Source organism: Vicugna pacos, chromosome 13, assembly GCF_048564905.1.
Source record: "Vicugna pacos chromosome 13, VicPac4, whole genome shotgun sequence".
Classification (NCBI taxonomy): domain Eukaryota; kingdom Metazoa; phylum Chordata; class Mammalia; order Artiodactyla; family Camelidae; genus Vicugna; species Vicugna pacos.
In genome coordinates this window covers 52,018,929-52,036,553 of record NC_132999.1, presented here as the reverse complement: position 1 = coordinate 52,036,553, position 17,625 = coordinate 52,018,929, and the positions used below count along the sequence as shown (strand labels likewise).

Here is a 17,625-nt window from a genome sequence, read left to right as displayed (position 1 = left end):
TCAGACCTCCAGGTGGGGAAGTAGAGTAGCAGGCAGTTGGATGTGTAAGTCAAGTTCTGGGGGAAGCTGGGAGCTGTTAGTGTACAGATGGGACATGAGGCTCTGAGATAAGAGCAGTGGGGCTAGGGAAGGCTGAGGGCTGGGTCCTGGCTTCTCAGTCACTTCAACTCTTGGTTCAAGAAGCTCTCTGTTTTCCCTAACAAAATCTTACTCCAAAGTGTAGCCTGTGAAAAATGAAAATGAGGTTGATTGCTCTTGTTGAGGCCAGCCCTAGGATCTGGGGGTTCTGGACCCTCACCCTGTTGATCTGCCCACTTCTCTATTGGCCCATGAGGGAGATTGGAGGTACAGTTGGTCTGGCATTTTTTTTCACAAATGCTAGTTTCCCAGACCAGCTCTTTACCTATATTTTTTAACAGTATTTAGCAGTCTGATCATTATATTTTCATTATGTGCATGAGAAAATAGGGAAGCCAAGAGAATCCTTATAGCAAGTCACTGGGAAAGACTTGCTTTCTTCTCTAAATCCATGTCTCTCATTTTTATGTGTAGTTGCATCTCTGCCCTGTATGTTTTTTAACAGATCCAGACTCCACTATTTCTGGGCACAAGGATGTATCTGCTTCCTGGGAATGGAACGAGTTCTTCCATACTTATGGTGGCCAGGCTAACAGATGGGTAGTCTTGTGTGATGAGAACTCTGTCCTTATCCCTCAGGGTAGGAAGACCACACTGATACCCTCTCTGTGTGATCAGCTGTGTTTGTGAAGTGCCATCTGACAGGATAGCTCAGACCTCTCACCCAGTGTATTACAAATTGCCTGATGTTTTAACAGCATCTCCCAGATTATATTTCTCTCCCCTGTGCCTTAGGATGTGATTTTGTTTTTAGGAGTGCCATGAATGTTTAGTTCTGGCTCTAGTAAACTCATGCATATTTCCAGGAAAAATGTATGCGTGCCAGTACTGTGATGCGGTGTTTGCTCAGTCCATCGAGCTGTCCCGCCACGTGAGGACCCACACCGGGGACAAGCCGTATGTCTGCAGGGATTGTGGCAAGGGCTTCCGGCAAGCCAATGGCCTCTCCATCCACCTGCACACCTTTCACAGTACGTACTGAGATTGTGGATGTCAGGCATTCAGCACCAGCCCGGCCCTGGGAAGGCGTGCAGCTGTCATAACAGAGGCTGTCACTCCACCAGAGCTGGGCCCCATACAGTGCCGTCCCCTCCCCTTACCCCTGCAAGGGCCAGTCTCATTCTTATTTCAAGAAGAATCTCATTTTAACGTGTCATTGTGTGATGCCTGTTTCTCTGTCCAGGCTATTTCCTTGTCTTCCTTTTTAGCCCACCTGGCTCTTTTCGGCTGACAGAGACCAATTATGTTTGAAGGAAAGAGCCTCTGTAACAGACAGGCTCGTAGAACACCAGAATATTTCCATTTGTCTGTGAGCTGCTTTTTTCGACGCCGACTCCGCCTCTCCCACTTTCATCTTGTGGTCGTAGCCTGCCTTTCCCCACTGGAGCAGCCCGGACACTTTTCTGAGTTAACGTGTACCATTGTGAGTGGTCCCTCGTCTACTCCCTTAAAAGCCTTCTTTTTTCTTTTTTCTTTTCTTTTCTTTTCTTCTTTTTTTTTTTTAAATATGGGAGGAGATGATTAAGTTTATTTATTTATTTAATAGAGGTACTGAGACTTGAATCCAGGACCTCATGCATGCTAGGCATGCACTCTGCCACTGAGCTGTGCCCTGCCCAGCATTCTCTTCCAAATGCCATGGTGCTCACTCAGTAGGGTCTGCTCCCTTCTTTGTCCGCTCCTACTAAAGCTTATACAGAAACACACTTCTGTTCAACACACACACAGGGGAGGAAAAGATTTTGTGATTCCTCGTGAAGTCATCAGGAAGTCGCCAGGGTAGCATCTGGCTGGTCACATCACATCTTCTCCAGCTGTTCTTGTTACACAGCAGGTGTGTGGCCAGCACAGCACAGCAGCAGGGGCTAAGAGCGTGGGCTCTGAAATCACACGGGCCTGGACTTGAATCTTGACTCGGCCATTTACTTCCCTGAGGCCTCAAACAGATGTCTTTACCTTTCTAAGCCTCTTGTGCTCCTTCTGTAAACTAGAGAACATAGTAATGCTACCACATTAGATTGTTTCACTAAAACAGATATCACATGTGAAGCATGAAGCTCTGTGCCTGACACCTAGAAAATGCTCGATCAATGCCAGATAGTTGTGGTGACAAGAGCAGCCCTCTCCAGGGCCATCTGTCACCGTCAGAGCCTATCTTTTTTTCATGCCATGCACCTTGCATACCCTTCTCCCCTCCCTCCCTCTGCTCCCCACGCACCAGTTTCTAGTGTCGGCGAATACAGTGTCTCACCAGCATGTGCTTTCTGTCAGCACTTTCAAGCTTGTTGTCATCCCGCCAGCAAGGGACTTGGCGAAAGCTTCTATGTGCCCAGCACGTGGCTGGACACTGGGCAAAACAGGAGAAACATAAAGTGCTGCCCCTCCCTGCAAGGAGTTTGCGAGGTTGTCCAAAAAATCCAGTTGCAGTAGACTTCCGGATGAGTGAGATTTGGCTTGGGTCCAGTGCCACAACTTTGATACCCCCTCAGCCTCTTTCAGTGATATTCTGCTTCAGTTTCCTTCTCCCAGTAGCATTGCATGGAGTCAGGAGAGAGAAGACATTGCCAGTTTTCAGAATGGAGAGGACCTGAAATGCTTTGCTGTGCCTTAAAGCACGTCATCTGAAGCAGGCCCAGCTCCCAGGGCCTCTCCTGCTGACTGACAGTCCCTTGCCCATTTCACAGGAGCTCATCATTGCTTACGGAGAACTGCATCAGAGGATCTTACAAAACCGAGATTTCAAGAGCTGGTGTCCACAGGGAAACTAGTTAATGATGCCAAGTGCTGCTGCATGTCAGAATTCCTGAGTTAACCTGAGTCAGTGCGCGCATAACATTGGCTTGTGGGCTGAGCCTCTTTTGTGGGCAAAGGATTTTATTATTAAAGCATTTCAGTTTCTGTTGCTTTCAGATAAAGACGGAAGTTTCCTGCCACAGGGATGGCAACTGTATTCTTCATCAGTGCTAGTTCTTGTTTCTGAGGTCCCACTGACGAGTTGCTTTGTCCAGTTAAGCCTGCAGCTCAGAACATAGCCCTGGGAGTGAACACTGGGATTGTTACCAGCGCAGCAACACTGTACTTGTGACACTGGGCATTCTCTAAGCCTTGACTTTCCTAATCTATGAAACAGGACTGGCAGGAGTAAGTGAGTTAATATATGCACTGTCGTATAGCACTTACTAAACATTACTTAGGGAAAGTTCTTGTTCAATATAAAGTGGGATCGAGGCACTCCTCCTCTGAATTGTACTACTGACCACTCAGTAGTCATGCTGAAGCTCTGGGGAGTAGGCTGGAAATCTCTATAGAGAATTAGAATACTCCAGAGCAAGCAGAAGAGCAAGGATGATGCTCCGTGGGAAGCAGTGAAATAGAATGTAACTCGTAAGATGTAAAATGGGGGATTGAGGGAAACTATCTGATGCTGCAGAAGTGGTTAATCCAGAAGCCTCAGAGGAGTCCCACCTCCCAGAAGGAAGGTGGGGTAGTTAGCCACGGATGCAGTCCTGGGAGTCTGTGGCCCTACCTGACCTCTAAACTGCCTTGCTTCTGGAGCTGTACCCAACAAACCACTTCTCACTGACTGACTCTTGTGGTGTCCCCCCTCCCCTTTCCTCTCGTGGAACCAGACATAGAAGATCCCTATGACTGCAAGAAGTGCAGGATGAGCTTCCCAACTCTGCAGGACCACCGCAAGCACATCCACGAGGTGCACTCCAAGGAGTACCACCCCTGCCCCACATGCGGGAAGATCTTCAGCGCCCCCTCCATGCTGGAGCGGCACATGGTGACCCACGTGGGAGGGAAGCCTTTCAGCTGCGGGATCTGCAACAAGGCCTACCAGGTGAGCGAGCTCAGGTTCTGCAGGAGCTCCTCCCCCAGGTGGGTCCTTGACCCACTCTCCCTTTGGTCTTCCTTGGCCTCCACGTGTGTGGCTTGCAGGGCACATCTTGTCTCCAGGATTTGACCATTTGGCTGGTTCTCATGAAGAATGCAGCTTGTAAGTTACTCAGATGCTCTGCGGTGACCCGATCAGAGTGATGCAGTGGCCCGGTCAGAGTGACGCAGTGGCAGAGCTTTGATTGGAGTGGAGAGGTCTTGCACTTCTCTTAGAGCTCAGCCTTGTCCTGGACTGAAGCTGCTTGTCCCCTTGGGTACTCACATTCTTTAGAACCTATTGATCCATGTGTCGAAGGATGTGGGAATGACAATGGGGTGTATAACACTGCCTGGAATTAATCTTGTTCAGCACAATTATTGGTGTTTTGTGAGTTTTTTTAACTCCTGGGGAAGAACTCTGCTTTTTTTTCCCATAGCGTTTGGTATGTAAATAAAGTGAAACCCCATATAGATCTAAAAAGAAATCACTTTTGTGAGAAACTCTAAAACCACAGAGAAGAGAAGGGCTCTTGCTGGGATCGCTAACATTCAGGCACAGACAGAGAAGCCCAGCACCTAACTTCAGTTCAACAAAAACAGAGCTAACTTTGCGCCAAGCCTTGTGCTGTGACATTAGGGTTACAGAGCTGAGTAAGACCTGGGCTTGGTCTCTAGGAAACCGTGGACTTGTAGGGAGAGTGTATCAGTGCTGCTGTGGAATCAGGAGGAGGGGGACATTTGCTTATGGAGCAGGGACAGCACATGCCCCTCTCAGCAGGTCCCTCTGTTGCGCCCTGGGCCTCTGAGAGGCAGTGAGACAGCTTGGTGGTGAAAGACAGATTTTCATTGGAAGGCCAGGGTTTGAATCCTGGTCCTGCTGTTTACTAATCGTGTGACCTTGGGCAAGTCATTTAACCCCTCAGTGCCTCAGCTTCCACCTCACTGGGAAGATCCTAACACCTCCCTCCTAGGCTGCTCATGAGGACTGGGTTTCTGGAGGACTCAGCCCTGCTCTGTAGTGGCTTCAGTAGGGACATGGGTGCCTTGTTCCCGTGAACACCCACCCCCCTGTCTCGTGTCAGCACTCACTGTGGTAGGTAAGAGGGTGGTTCCAGATCCATAAGCTCCCCTGGGAACGCTCTTCTCGCTCTTGAGGTCTTGCCCACTCTCCGACTCACTGGAGCATCTGAGACCTAACCTTCGGCACATTCCTTTCAGCAATTGTCTGGTCTATGGTACCACAATCGGACCCACCACCCTGATGTGTTTGCTGCTCAGAACCATCGGTCTTCCAAGTTCTCATCATTGCAGTGCAGCTCCTGTGACAAAACCTTTTCCAATACCATTGAACACAAGAAGCACATCAAAGCAGAGCACGCAGGTGAAGTTGGGGAGCCCTGGACAGGGAGTGGGAGCTGATAAGTGGGAGGGGTTTGGTGACATAGCATCCTAGATTCTGTCCCCAAGTCCTGACTTCCAGTGCTACAGTCGATTTGCAGTGGTAAGTACCTGTTCCACCCAGCACACCTGAGAACGCCACATCAGCCCACCAGTAACACTAGCTTGACTGGCACTGGTTCTGACATGGAGACCTGGAGCTGTGGGGCTCCCACCAGCCCTGGGTCGTGGCACGGGGAAGGGTGGCACAGGCCAGGGCGGAAATCCTGACTCCACAGCCTGTTTCCTTCTCTTCAGAAAGTCAACTATTCATACTTACCTTGCAGGTAAACTGGGGGATAATGACAACAGCTTGCAGTTAGGAAGCGCTTCCCCAGTGCAGGGCGCTACACTAAGCACCACATGAGTGTTTTCTCATTTAATTCTCACGACAGTCCTCTTTGCATCCAGGCATTCTGGATCCAGATCTGTGCTCTTTACCGCAGATTGCGCTACTGTGTCGTGGCTATGAGGCTCCTGGCACTTGGCAGATGCTTGCTAAGTGTGAGCCACCATCCTGCCCCCTAGCCCTGTTACTCCCCAGACTCAGAGAGCCTTTCTTTTGTTCTTTCCCACCACTTTTGTCCTCATGTGCTTCGCAGATATGAAGTTCCACGAGTGTGACCAGTGTAAGGAGCTCTTCCCCACGCCGGCTCTGCTGCAGGTCCACATCAAGTGCCAGCATTCAGGTCAGTGCCCTTCCCAGACGCCCAGGCTGGGGCGCCCAGCAGGGGGTCTCATCTGCACTGCTGCCAGCTCTGCAACCCAGGCTAAGTAACACTAACTCCTGCCTCAGTTTCCTCATCTGCAAGTCAGGGACAGTTGTGTCTACTTCCTAGGGTAACTGAGAACTGGGCATGTTACTGCACAGGAAACGTGGCCAGGCGCCAGTGAGCACCTCTTGCCTGTGATGATCATCACTCCTGTTACAGCTCATCAAGTCTAAAGTGCCGCTCACGAGAGGCACCATTTTAACGAACCATTAAGAAGAAAAACTGCTGCCAGTTAAACCGTGCTTTCTTATTACCTAGAATTTGCAGGTTATCCTAAGTGCTGTTTTGGACTTAATTTGACATAGATTTTACACACTGTTGTATGTATTCAGAAAAGGGGGCATCAGTTGATTAAGGTTAGAATCCAGCTCCTCAGAGTAGCCCTCAGTTCAGGTTGTTGGCATGCGTGTTACCCCACGCGGCGTTGTGCTCAGTCATCAGGAGCACTGGTGGCGGAGCGCGTAGTGAGGCCAGTGGGTTTGGTCTCCTGAGCATCACGTAAAACTGGTCTCTGCTTCCCACTTTGGGAAAGTACTGAGCAGCCAACCCTTGCCGCCTCCCCCCTAAGCCATTTAGTTCCCGTGAGTTAAAAACATGCACCGCTCCTGTCTCAGGGCTTTTCTTTAGAGCTGGGGACTTGCATCCTGCAAGTCGTAGTGCTGCCTCTTTAGGTGTTCACGCACGTGCAGTGTTGACAACTACACCCAGACTCCACCTGGCCCGTAGCAGTAGTAAGACGCCATTGATCCCATTTCAGAGATGTTGAAATGTGCTTTTCTTAGAAATAGGCATTGTCAGCATCATTACACTTGAATGAAAAATGGGCTTTGGTAGAGCCAGATTTAGCCTGAATCTGATGCTGATGAAGCTGTGGCTTTGGGGCCTCTCACTTGATAGGACCCTTCCAAAGCTCTACCCCTAATCCTGTGTGTGTAATTTAGTATTATTTTTCCTAAGGCGGGCTCCCCAAATTATGCAAGCTTCAGGCCCCACAGAAGCTGAAGCTCTGGCTCTGGATCTGCCCGAACGCCTCAATCCTCTTGGCTCCCTCCTCTCCCTGCCCTGCTCTCATTTCTTTCAGCGAGTCCCATCTGTGTCCCCTCCTCCAGGGTCGCAGCCATTCCGCTGCTTGTACTGTGCGGCTACTTTCCGCTTCCCGGGAGCACTGCAGCACCACGTCACCACCGAGCACTTCAAGCAGTCGGAGAGCACCTTCCCCTGTGAGCTCTGTGGGGAGCTCTTCACCTCCCAGGCTCAGCTGGACAGCCACTTGGAATCTGAACACCCAAAGGTGACGGGCACTGAAACCCGAGCAGCCGCCTCACAGGTGGTGCAGGTGATTCTGGGACTGTCAGATATGAGGGTGCTAACACGGGGCTCCTAGAGGCAGCTCTGCCACAACATCCAGCCTTTCTCTCTGGGGATCTCAAAGGCCCTGTGAGCGATGCACTCGTGACTGAGAGAGTCTTGCGGAAGAGTCTCTCTGGACCTCTTACCAAACAGAACAGGAAATCCTGGCCTCCTGGTGGTCACACGGTGGCCCCTGGGTAGAGGGAGGCTGGAACAAGAATTTCCAAAAGCAGAATGACCTTGGCTTCTCCTCCCAATTCTCATGCTTCCCCACCTGCGAAACATTATGGGATGTAGTGAGGGTTGCAGGGAACCTCGGAGATGGGTGGATGGGCTCTTTGTTGGGACCACCTTCAGTGGAAAGATTCTAATAGCTCCTCTGGGCTGGGCACATTTGAGTGTCGGGGCCTCTCCCCTTTACCTGGATGAAAGGCCCGCCTCTTCTGAAGTTTAACAGCTATGCTTGCTCTAGCCCCTCTTTGTGTCTCTGGTTCTCTAGCTCCTTTTCCTGTCTTCTCCAGAGTGAGTGGGCAGGAGAGGATAAGAAATTCAGTTCTGTCGATTAATAGAAATTTGTGGGTAGACTAGAGAGGGACCATAACCGACTGGGCCACCCCACTGTCCTGTCCCACGGAGCCGTCCCTTACAGCCATGTTCTTACAGGCCTCTGGGTACTCCTCCTGCTGCCATGTCAGTGAGAACAGCTCTGCTTTCATCTTTTTTATGTATCAGAATTCTTGGTAAGCTGTCCTTTGGGGGAATAAAAAAGATTCTATTGCTACAAGAAAAACAGTTCGAAAACTGCTATCCTAGACAACATTTGATTGAACATCACAACTGGCCTCTTCGCTCCCGCAGCACAGACATGGCTGAGCCTGGCATCCCCACGCCTGCCCACCCAGGTCTAGTGGAGCGCGCTTTCCACTCTCGGCCGGTTCGCAGGAACCAGGGTGGCCGCACCCACCGTGGGCTCTCTGGTTGACAGCATCCAGCTGTCCTGAGTTCCATGGCTCAGTAGCATCAACTTGGAGGTTCAGGCAGGAACTGAGTGCACTTAACCATGGACTAGTTCTCCCTGATGGGAGATGGGAAGGTCATCTTTAACAGATGACGCAGATTCAGAGGAGAGAAGCCGCTGCCTGCCCTCCAGCCTGGTGAGCCGCATGAGTGAGCTGATAGACGCCACGTCCTGCCCACGTTCTTCCTCCCGTGGCCATTAGCTCTGTAGCCATGTAGCCCCCCAGGTAAGGCTCTTAGCCTAATCGAGGTCCAGACATGCCACCTTTGGCAGGCTCAAGCTTCTGGTAAACCATTCCCATCCTCATGGTTCAAGCAGGAGACTCACCACTTTCAGTGGCATTCCTTTCACACAGCACTTCCCTCTGCGGTGTAATCCTCAAGACAAGAAAACCCAGTGTGAGAAACTGAGCCCGCGTTCACCGGTGTGTAATCATAGAGTCCGGGCGCCCTGAGACAGCGTACTGAGCTAAATTATAGCAATTTAGCACACAGTTATTTAAATTGTTTGCCTGCCTTCTCTTTTGCATCACTGGTGTGTTAGCTTGCCTCTTCCCATTAGGCACATGTAATTGCTCTCCTCAGGTGAGAACATAAATACCATCATTACAGCATGAGATGAAAACCATGTAAATTCTGGGGAGCCAGCTGTGGACACTGCCCAGAGCAGCCTCATGGTCTTTCTCTTTCAGGTGATCGAAACCCCAGAGCCAGTGGCCCCAGCGGAGCAGGTGATCACTTTGGAGGAGACCCAGCTTGCTGGTTCGCAGGTGTTTGTGACATTGCCAGATTCACAGACATCTCAGACCAGCTCTGAGCTGGTGGCGGTGACCGTGGAGGACTTGCTGGACGGTACGGTGACCCTGATCTGCGGGGAGGCCAAGTGAGTGGCTGCTCATTGTGGAGGGTCCTGCGTTTGCAGCAGAGAGAACAGCTCCACCCTTCCTCCCTGGCTGACCTGAGTACTGAGCATCTCAGCCTAGCACCAGCCAGAATGGTCTCACTTGGAAAACAGAAGCATCATTGTTATAAAACCCACATCTGCATCAACATCAACACGACTGCCCTCCAAAGCAGGCAGATCTATTCCCCACAGGCCTGCTGCTGCGGCCTCTGACTGTTCATCTCCAAGTGGAGTGTAGCCTCTGAAATAGGGTCTGAAAGAGCAGAGGGATAGGAGCTGGTGACCAGAGTAACCAGAGAGGTGTGAGCTGCCGGCAGCCCTCAGGGTGCAGACCGTGGCCCACAGAGCGAGGCTGCAGACGCTGCCGGTGCCTTCTGGCCATTTTTTAAAATGAGAGAAAAGCACCGACAGACCATCCTGGGACCCCCAGGCTTGAGCACACTTGGCCTTTCCTCACTTCTATCATCCTTCCAGCACCCGCCCCCCATGTTGGCAGTAGGACAAGTGGCAGCATGTTAGCACAGGAGGGCTTCATCTACATGCTGAGTCCCCTTCCCACAGCGAAGCCTTTGGAGTATTTCTGCTGAAAGTGTTCAGTGTGAGGCCATCTAGCTGCAAACCATCTCTGCCTTTCCAGGAAATTCTTCATGGTGTTCTTCACCTGAGGCTGGTTCCCACAGCTTTTCTATGTTGTCCTCATCCCCTGTCCCTAATCAAAGCCTGAAACTTCTACCTGGCCTGGAGGCCTCGCCTCCTCCCTCTGGGTCATGTAATACATGTAACATAGCCAGTGAACCAGCGCCGGCTGGAGTTGGGGGGGCGCCCGTGATGGCCCCTGGCTCTTCTCCTGCCACGATCTTCCATGCCTTGTGAGTGACCTGCTGTCTGAGCTCTTCCAGGCTCCACTGTTACTGCAGGTCAGTGATCCTCTGGAGTCTGAATTTCACAAAGCTTTTTTATCTTCGGTTCCTAAAATATAATCTGATAATTAATGGTTTATGGAATCCATTATGAAGTGCAATTAGAGGGATGTAGGTTCCCGCCGTTTGGAGGGAATGACTAGCATTTATCTTCCTTTCCTTGATGCCAGAAGGTTGAAGTCTGCTAGTGCAGTGTTTACACACCAAGCACGGCTCCCTGCCACATTGTATGGTTGGCCCCTACAGAGCGCAGTGCCCGTTTGACCAGTCACCCTCAAAATACAGGCTGGCAGAAGACAAGCTCACCCCTTCTTTCTAAGCACACCTCACATCACCAGGTCCAAGCAGGAGAGGGAGTTGATCTGGGTCGTGGTCGGTATTTTTATTACCACCACGCTCTGCTGGAAGGGGGGGGTGGATCCTTAACTCTGGCAGTATGTCCTCTGGCTGGCCCTCCTGCTTCCTGTAGGCAGCAGGGCCAGCTCTCCCAGCAGCTACTCCTGCCCCAGTAGTGTGCTTGTTTTGATATGCACATCACTAGAGCTTGTCACCTCAGGGCTCTTCCCATTCTGAAGTACATGAAGTTTTCACAGGCAAATTGGCCTCAAAAGCCAATAACTGACCAGAAGATGGTGCTCAAACCTTTAAGACTTTGCCTCCCTGTGAGGCCCTCACTGCTTCTGCCAAGGCTGTCTCTGTCTTAAGATTTTTCAGTCCTGGGAGCTGTCAGACCAGGAGAGCTGCTGATCTGCAAGTGATGCAGTGGCACTGAATCTCCCCCTGGCACCAGATAAGACCCACAGAAGGAGAATGGAGTGGCCATGCTCGCAGGGCGCGGAGGCCAAGCCCAACAGGTGAGGGTGCAGCTCCACACAGGCCATGGTGGCTGGGAATCGCAGCACCGTCAGAGCTTCTTCCAGCCAAGAAACAAAATACACTTAAAAATTAGTTGCTGAGGTCCTATGGGGGAAAGTGATTTTTCTTTTTGAAGAGTCTTCTGAATAAAGAAGTCTGTAAGCTTTAAACCCAACTTTCAGATTCTTTCAAGTACTGAGAAACCCTTCTCAGGTTTCCCACGGAGACCCAGATTGTGGCGGGACACTCGTTTTCTTCATAGTCACCAGACTCACAAGTCGCTTTGCCGAGAGCACAGAGAGGGAGCGGCTACCAGCTGCGCTCTCCACCCTCCCCTCAGGCACAGCCGGCGGGAGGCATGAGCCCTGGGCTGGGTCTAGTCCACAGTGAGGGAGAGGTCTGTCCTGAGTTTAGCTTTGCTCCCAGCGGACCTCTGCAAGATGCCACACTGGCCATGATTTCACAGTGTTGCTCCCTAGAGACGCCCACACGTGGATTTTATTGTAGAAGGACTTTTTCTAGCTCCGCTTGGTCATTTTATTCTTTTCTCCCACTTCTGCCCAAGAGACCTGAACTGCTCCCACAGAGGGCATTGTTTATCGTGGTCCCCTTGTCCGTGTCACTTGCTTTCATGTGGCAGTGGCGGTCTCTTTGCCTTATTGCCATGGGTGCTGCCCTTCTGGCCTCAGGACTGAACCCGGGGGCACTTGCAATGGCGTGGAGGAGTCTATGGCTTCTTGTAACAGCTGGACTTGTTCAGTGGGGCCCCAATCCTTCTCTGCCCCAGAGCTTATGAAGCAGCTGGTGAGGAGGAAAAGGCAGGCAGATTCCAAGCTGGAGTCTCATTCCATGAGAATAATAGAGACCATTTATGGAATAGCATTTGCCCATCCCAGGTAAGTCAGACAGACAGCAAACAGATGACTCAACAGCAAGGATTGCCATGGGAAGACAGGGCTGTCCAAGGATGTGAGCAGAACACCTGGAACTAGATGGGCAGCAAAGGGGCAGAGACAAGGGTCTTTACTCATTTATTATATAAAGCCTTACTCTTCTGTTTCAGAAGCTTTATGTTTGGAAAACACTGAACCCAGGGAGTACCACGGTCTGCAGTGTGAATTCTCGGCTCCCCTGGTCGTTCAGGTCCCCTCTGAGTCTCCCCTCCCACAGCCTAGGAACGCACGTCAGCCCCATGCCCCAGGGAGGAGCCCTGGTAGTCAGGGGCTGAGGATGAAACAGACCTAGTCCAACAAGTGTGACTGGAGGGACGAGGACTCTGTTCTCTGCTCAGGGTCTAAATTGTGGAGAAAGATGTGATGGGCCCAAAGAGTTTCCCTCAGCCCAGGAGACACTGTGGTCCCCATAGGCTGATGACTTACTGATGTGTGTGTGTCAGGTAGGGGGTGCCTTTACATTTCATGTGCCTGAGATCTGTGAACTGACCAAGGGATGGAGGAACTGCCAGCCTTACATAGAATGGTTCTAGGGGACAAGCAATATTTCTGTTAAATTGGGACAAGAAAGTTGGACGATGGAGAAAATAATGCTCCCAAAGGTAGAATTCAGCAGCCCCAGCCCTGCTGCACTTGGCCCAGTGCATTGCAGGCTTGCTTGGGAGGTGGGGAGACAAAGGGAGTGAAAGAAAGATTTGCGGCTGAAGGGAGTGTTTTGGTGCTATGGAAAGCCTTGGAGCTGGTGGCACTTGGGCCAGGAGCTCAGAAGCACAGCCAGAGCTCAGGCACTTGCTGCTCCTATGACTCAGCCCGTGAGATGGGGAAGCTGCTGTGCTATGGGGATTACATTGTTGGGGGGGAGCGGATTATCCATAAAGCTAATTTAGATGCTTCCAGATGGTAGAAATGTTTTATCGTTTCCCTTAACAAAGGCCAGCCACACCTGCTGCCACCCATGGTCAGGACAGCTAGCCAGCACACGGTGCTGTGTAAACTGGACTACAGACCATTATTCGTGTTCAACTTGCACTACTCTGTATAAATAAAATATGTACTTTGCAAAAACTAATGCTGCATGAGTTTCAAATGGACTGATGACATAGACCTGTTTTCTCTTAGGTTCTGGGCAGCTGTCGGATGGGACCAGGCTTGAGAGGCCTGATTTCCTAGGGGCTACTGTATACCCTTGGGCCATACTAGCATGGCCTGGGGAGGATAAAAAGCTCTCCTGTCATGTGAAGTCTCATTTTCTAAACCCTCGTTCCCAGGCAACGAACGTGGTGCAGGTTTTCAGAGACAGTCCTTGGTGTCCAACCCGGGTACATCCCAGCTATGCCACTTTGTGACTGTGTGACCTTGGTGAGATACTTACCCTCTCTGAGTGCCTTCCTCCCAGCTCCCATCCACAAATAGACGAAATTATTGTATTTACCACACGGAATTGTGGTACTAACTAAAAGCCTGGATTTAATGAATCTGGTGTTGAACATTTTAGTTGTTATCAATAAAGTCCTTCATATACAGGTCAGCCATTCCCTGCACCGTCTAGTACTGGGGAGAATGTTCATTCCTGTGCCTTTACTTGTCTCTCCTCTTCCTCCCTCTCTCTGAAACCTTAGGGATCTTTATAACACTGACCACTTTTCATTTATCTCCTGAATCTCAACTGCCCCCAGAGCACAAAGTGCTGAGTAGATAACTATAAAATAAAGAGAAACCTTTCGTGGTAAACAGCTGAAAATGGCATGTTGCTGGCAGCCAACAAGGAAACAAGAGAGGCAGACACACGGATAGGATGTACATAATTTCTGCAATGAGAGTCCCGCGTGTAAGGTGGCGGGGGTGGGAGGATCATCACACCCTGCAGCCCCCTAAGCTCAGGTCTGCCCTGAGGTTGGGAAAGCAGGGGTGGAGGTGGTTCTGTGCTCACTTCACCTGGGACAGTCCTGGAGTAGCACGAATTGACCTCTGCCCGGAGCCCACAGGGTCCTTTGAAGCAGTGCCCTTCTGCCCAAGCAGTGCCTTTGGAGAGAGAAGCTCGAGTTGTCTGTCATATCTGGGGCAGTAATCCTGAGAGTCCCAGGCAGCTGCAAGGGGTAATTCTAACATGCGGCTGGGCTCCAGCCATGAAGGTGAATGTGCACAGAGGTGAAGTGCTGCTCCGGGTCAGGAGTGGTTGAGCAGAGGTAGCAAATGGGCCGAGTGATTCCCTGGTGGTGTAGTTATCTCAGGCCGGGGCGGGGGGCCAGGGGCCGGGGCGGGGTTCTGCAAGAGGCAGAGCAGCACAGTGGAAAGGCCATGGACTCGGGAGCTCCCCAGCCCCACCTCTGAGTGGACTGTGATCTTGGGCTGTCATTCCTAACAATGACTATGAGGAGGAAAGTCAACATTTGTGAAATGTCTAACAGACTATGAATGCTTTGTAAATGGTGCCTGTTAATGTTTCTTATACTTTAAAAGAACCTGGGGGAGAGGGCAGATGTGGGCAGGAAAGGAGGATGCCCAATGTATCTGAGATAGAGGGTCTGGAGTGGAGGGCAGAGGAGCCCCTGACCGAGGTAAGATGGAGCTCATACAGTGAACCCGAGCCTCTGCCCCAGACCAGGGTGAACGGTGACAGCAAAGGGACCGACCTCCCAGGTTGGAGCCCAGACTCTCGGAGTTGGTTCCTCGGCAACACAGCCGAGGGGTCGTGTCTGAGCAATAGCACAGACCGGGTGTCAGGTGGGAGCACATCCAGTGAGAGCGAGGGAGATGGAAACACTGAGTATGTGGCGACTTCCCGCCTTCCCACCCTGCCTCTGGAGCTTTTGTGTTATTCATGGTTTATCTCACCCTCCAAGAGCTTGTACTCGGGTGTGTGTTTGGTGAAAAAAGAGAAGTACCTTATGGCTCCACATGGACTTGTCCTAGACCAGGAGTCTCCTCCCTTTGTTGGGAAACACCCCAGGGCTCCAGGTTCCACTGAGAAGAGAGGATCTAGGACATGAGCATAGAGGCCGAGCTCATCTTGTGAGTGTCCTCCAGGCTTTTTGTGTCCTTTCTTCTGCCCTGTCACGCAGGGCTGCTAGAGCGTAGGGCCCATGTTCAGTAAGACACTTGTTATCTCCTCCCCAGACTTGGCACCAGACACTGAGCTCAGGTGCTCAGGAGATGCTGCTGCTCGGCCGGGAGCCAGCAGTGCCCCTCATGTGGGCCCTCGTGCGGCTGGGGCCGAACCCATCTTCCACCTCCCCCAACCCCGCCAGCGAGCCTTCCCCAAGTTACCTATGGGCTGGGCTGTCAGAACATCCTCCTTTCTTTGTCCTCCGAGGAGAGATTAGCAGAAGGCTAACTGCAGCTAGCCCAGCCCAGAGCTCCCCAGCTGCTCTGATCAAACACCACTCCTGCTGGCTCCTCTTGCACTGGTTCCCCCAGCGCAGGCCAGAAACAGCTGATCAAACACATCAGGACAAGGTCAGTCCAGGGACCCACGGTCCCCTCCAGGGGAGATTTCATAGACCTGCCATCAGGAGGGTCTGATAAAAATGGGCGGGGGGTGGGGTGGGGAAAGGGGCCCATGGGGCTGGCACAGGACCGAACAGCTTTTCACTCCATTTAAGGTTGAAACCTCTGTGCTCCACACAGGGTCCAGACCAGAGCCAGCATTTCCAGAGAGGCCAGGGCTAGAGCTGCCTGTGAGCCAGGGAAGTGAAGCGAAGTGTGCATGCAGGCATGACTGTGGGGGTGAGCGAGATGTCAGGTGAGAGCGCGTGCGGGTTTGGGAGCATGGGATTATTAGATTGTCACAGGATGACTTAAGATCCTCCCTCACTAAACTGTGACCCTTTCAAGGACAAGAACTGTGTGTTATCCTTCTTGTTTGCGCGCACACACACACACACACAGTTAGCCTGGCACATCAGGTGTCTTTTAGACCAGAAGTTCTGGAGTTTCCGAGGTCCTAATGATGCTTTGTTCCATGCGATGCTGTAGAGGTTGGGGCCATCTCAGTCTAAAATAGTGTGTGATGCCTGCTCCTCGGGGACTGTTAACCTGGTTGGCCAAGCAAGGATTACATATGAGAAACGGGTACCAACATCCTGCCAGTCCAAACACAAGACCTAAATACCTACAAATGTATGTTTTTTTTATTTTTGTCTTTTTCATGGGGTTGGAGGGGGTTAATGTTTTTAAGAAGTAGCCTCATAATTAGTAATCAGTGTTATTAAGTGCTTACCACATGTTGGACACTGGTCGAAGAGTTTTATGTAATTCTTACTTCACCAACACCTTGATGTAGGTGCTGTCACCCCAAGTCACAGGCAAGGAAACCTACCCCGGAGGAGCCACTTGACGAGTTCCGTGGCCAGTGAGCAGCACAGCTGGGTGAGATCCCCGGCTGCCTGACTCCAGAGTTTGCTCTTAAACACCAAGCCACATTCAAGCACTTAATAACCCAGTTAGCCAGAAAGTGCCTACCTGATCAGCCATACTTCCCAGTCCCTAAGCCGCCTGGTCTGTGCCACCTGGACTGTTGTCACAGACCTTTTCTCACCTTTCTCTTCTCTGTCCATCCTGCCTGAGACAGACAGCCAGGCCTAAAACCCTGCTTTTATCAGCTGGAAATGTGTCCAGTGGCAGCAAGAGTTGTGTCCTTTGCCTGTTTTGGGGACTAGATTGTGGCCTAGGAACTGTCACTTTTGGGGACCCGTGATGCCCCTCACAGTTTCACCTGTCCTTGGTCGACCCTTGTCAGCTCAATCTGGGCTCCTCCTTAGCACGCAGAGGACAGCCGCAGGTCCTGCCTGAGCACCCGTGGGGCAGCTGAGCCCGGCGCAGCACCTGACACGGGTGTGCAAGGGTGGTCCCCCACCCATGCAGCTCTGGGAAGTGTGGTGGCCTCTCCGACTTCCCCATCTCCCCTTATCCTGGGCTCCTGAAGGAAAAGACGTTTTCTAGAATAACAGCAATTTTATTGGAGAGTATCAGATCAGAAGACAATATAAAATGTAATGGTTGAGAGCCCAGCTTTAGAGTTACTCAGATCTGTGTTCAAACCCCTGCTCTGTCTCTTGTTAGGTGTGTGTTTGGGGCATGTTAACTTTCTTTACCTTGATTTTGTTTTTTGTCTCTAAAGGAGGTAATAAAAACTCTTAGGGTAATTGTGTAGATTAAAAGTGATGCATATAAGATTCTGGTATAGGTGATGGCCCGCCCGGTCTTAGCCGTCTCTCTAGCCCTCATTTCCCTGGCGTCCAGGGAACACCTGCTGTATGACTCCGTGAGCAGCAAAGCCAGGAGCAGGGCTGGGGTCTGGATGCCGGGGGCCGTGCTCCTCATGCTGCTCTCTGCTGCACTGAGGAGCCACCTAGAGCCAGATCCTACAGCCCAGGGGGCATGTCACAGAAGCACATGGA

General features: G+C 51.4%; 1 protein-coding gene across 5 annotated transcripts in view; it reads left to right on the top strand.

Moving 5' to 3' along the window:
* ZBTB40 (zinc finger and BTB domain containing 40) overlaps positions 1–13,295 on the top strand; it is a 69,366-nt gene extending 56,071 nt beyond the window's left edge. For 2 of the 5 annotated variants that reach the window (XM_031683779.2, XM_006196745.4), the window contains 6 exons: positions 945–1,109; positions 3,768–3,982; positions 5,236–5,398; positions 6,057–6,143; positions 7,337–7,563; positions 9,287–13,295. In XM_031683779.2, the coding sequence (XP_031539639.1) occupies positions 945–1,109; positions 3,768–3,982; positions 5,236–5,398; positions 6,057–6,143; positions 7,337–7,563; positions 9,287–9,481 (1,052 nt within the window). In that variant the 3' untranslated portion in view covers positions 9,482–13,295. The remainder of the gene's footprint in view (positions 1–944; positions 1,110–3,767; positions 3,983–5,235; positions 5,399–6,056; positions 6,144–7,336; positions 7,564–9,286) is intronic. The other 3 variants (XR_012079413.1, XR_012079414.1, XM_072975154.1) reach the window with 3 other exon arrangements.
* Positions 13,296–17,625: the final 4,330 nt, after the last annotated feature.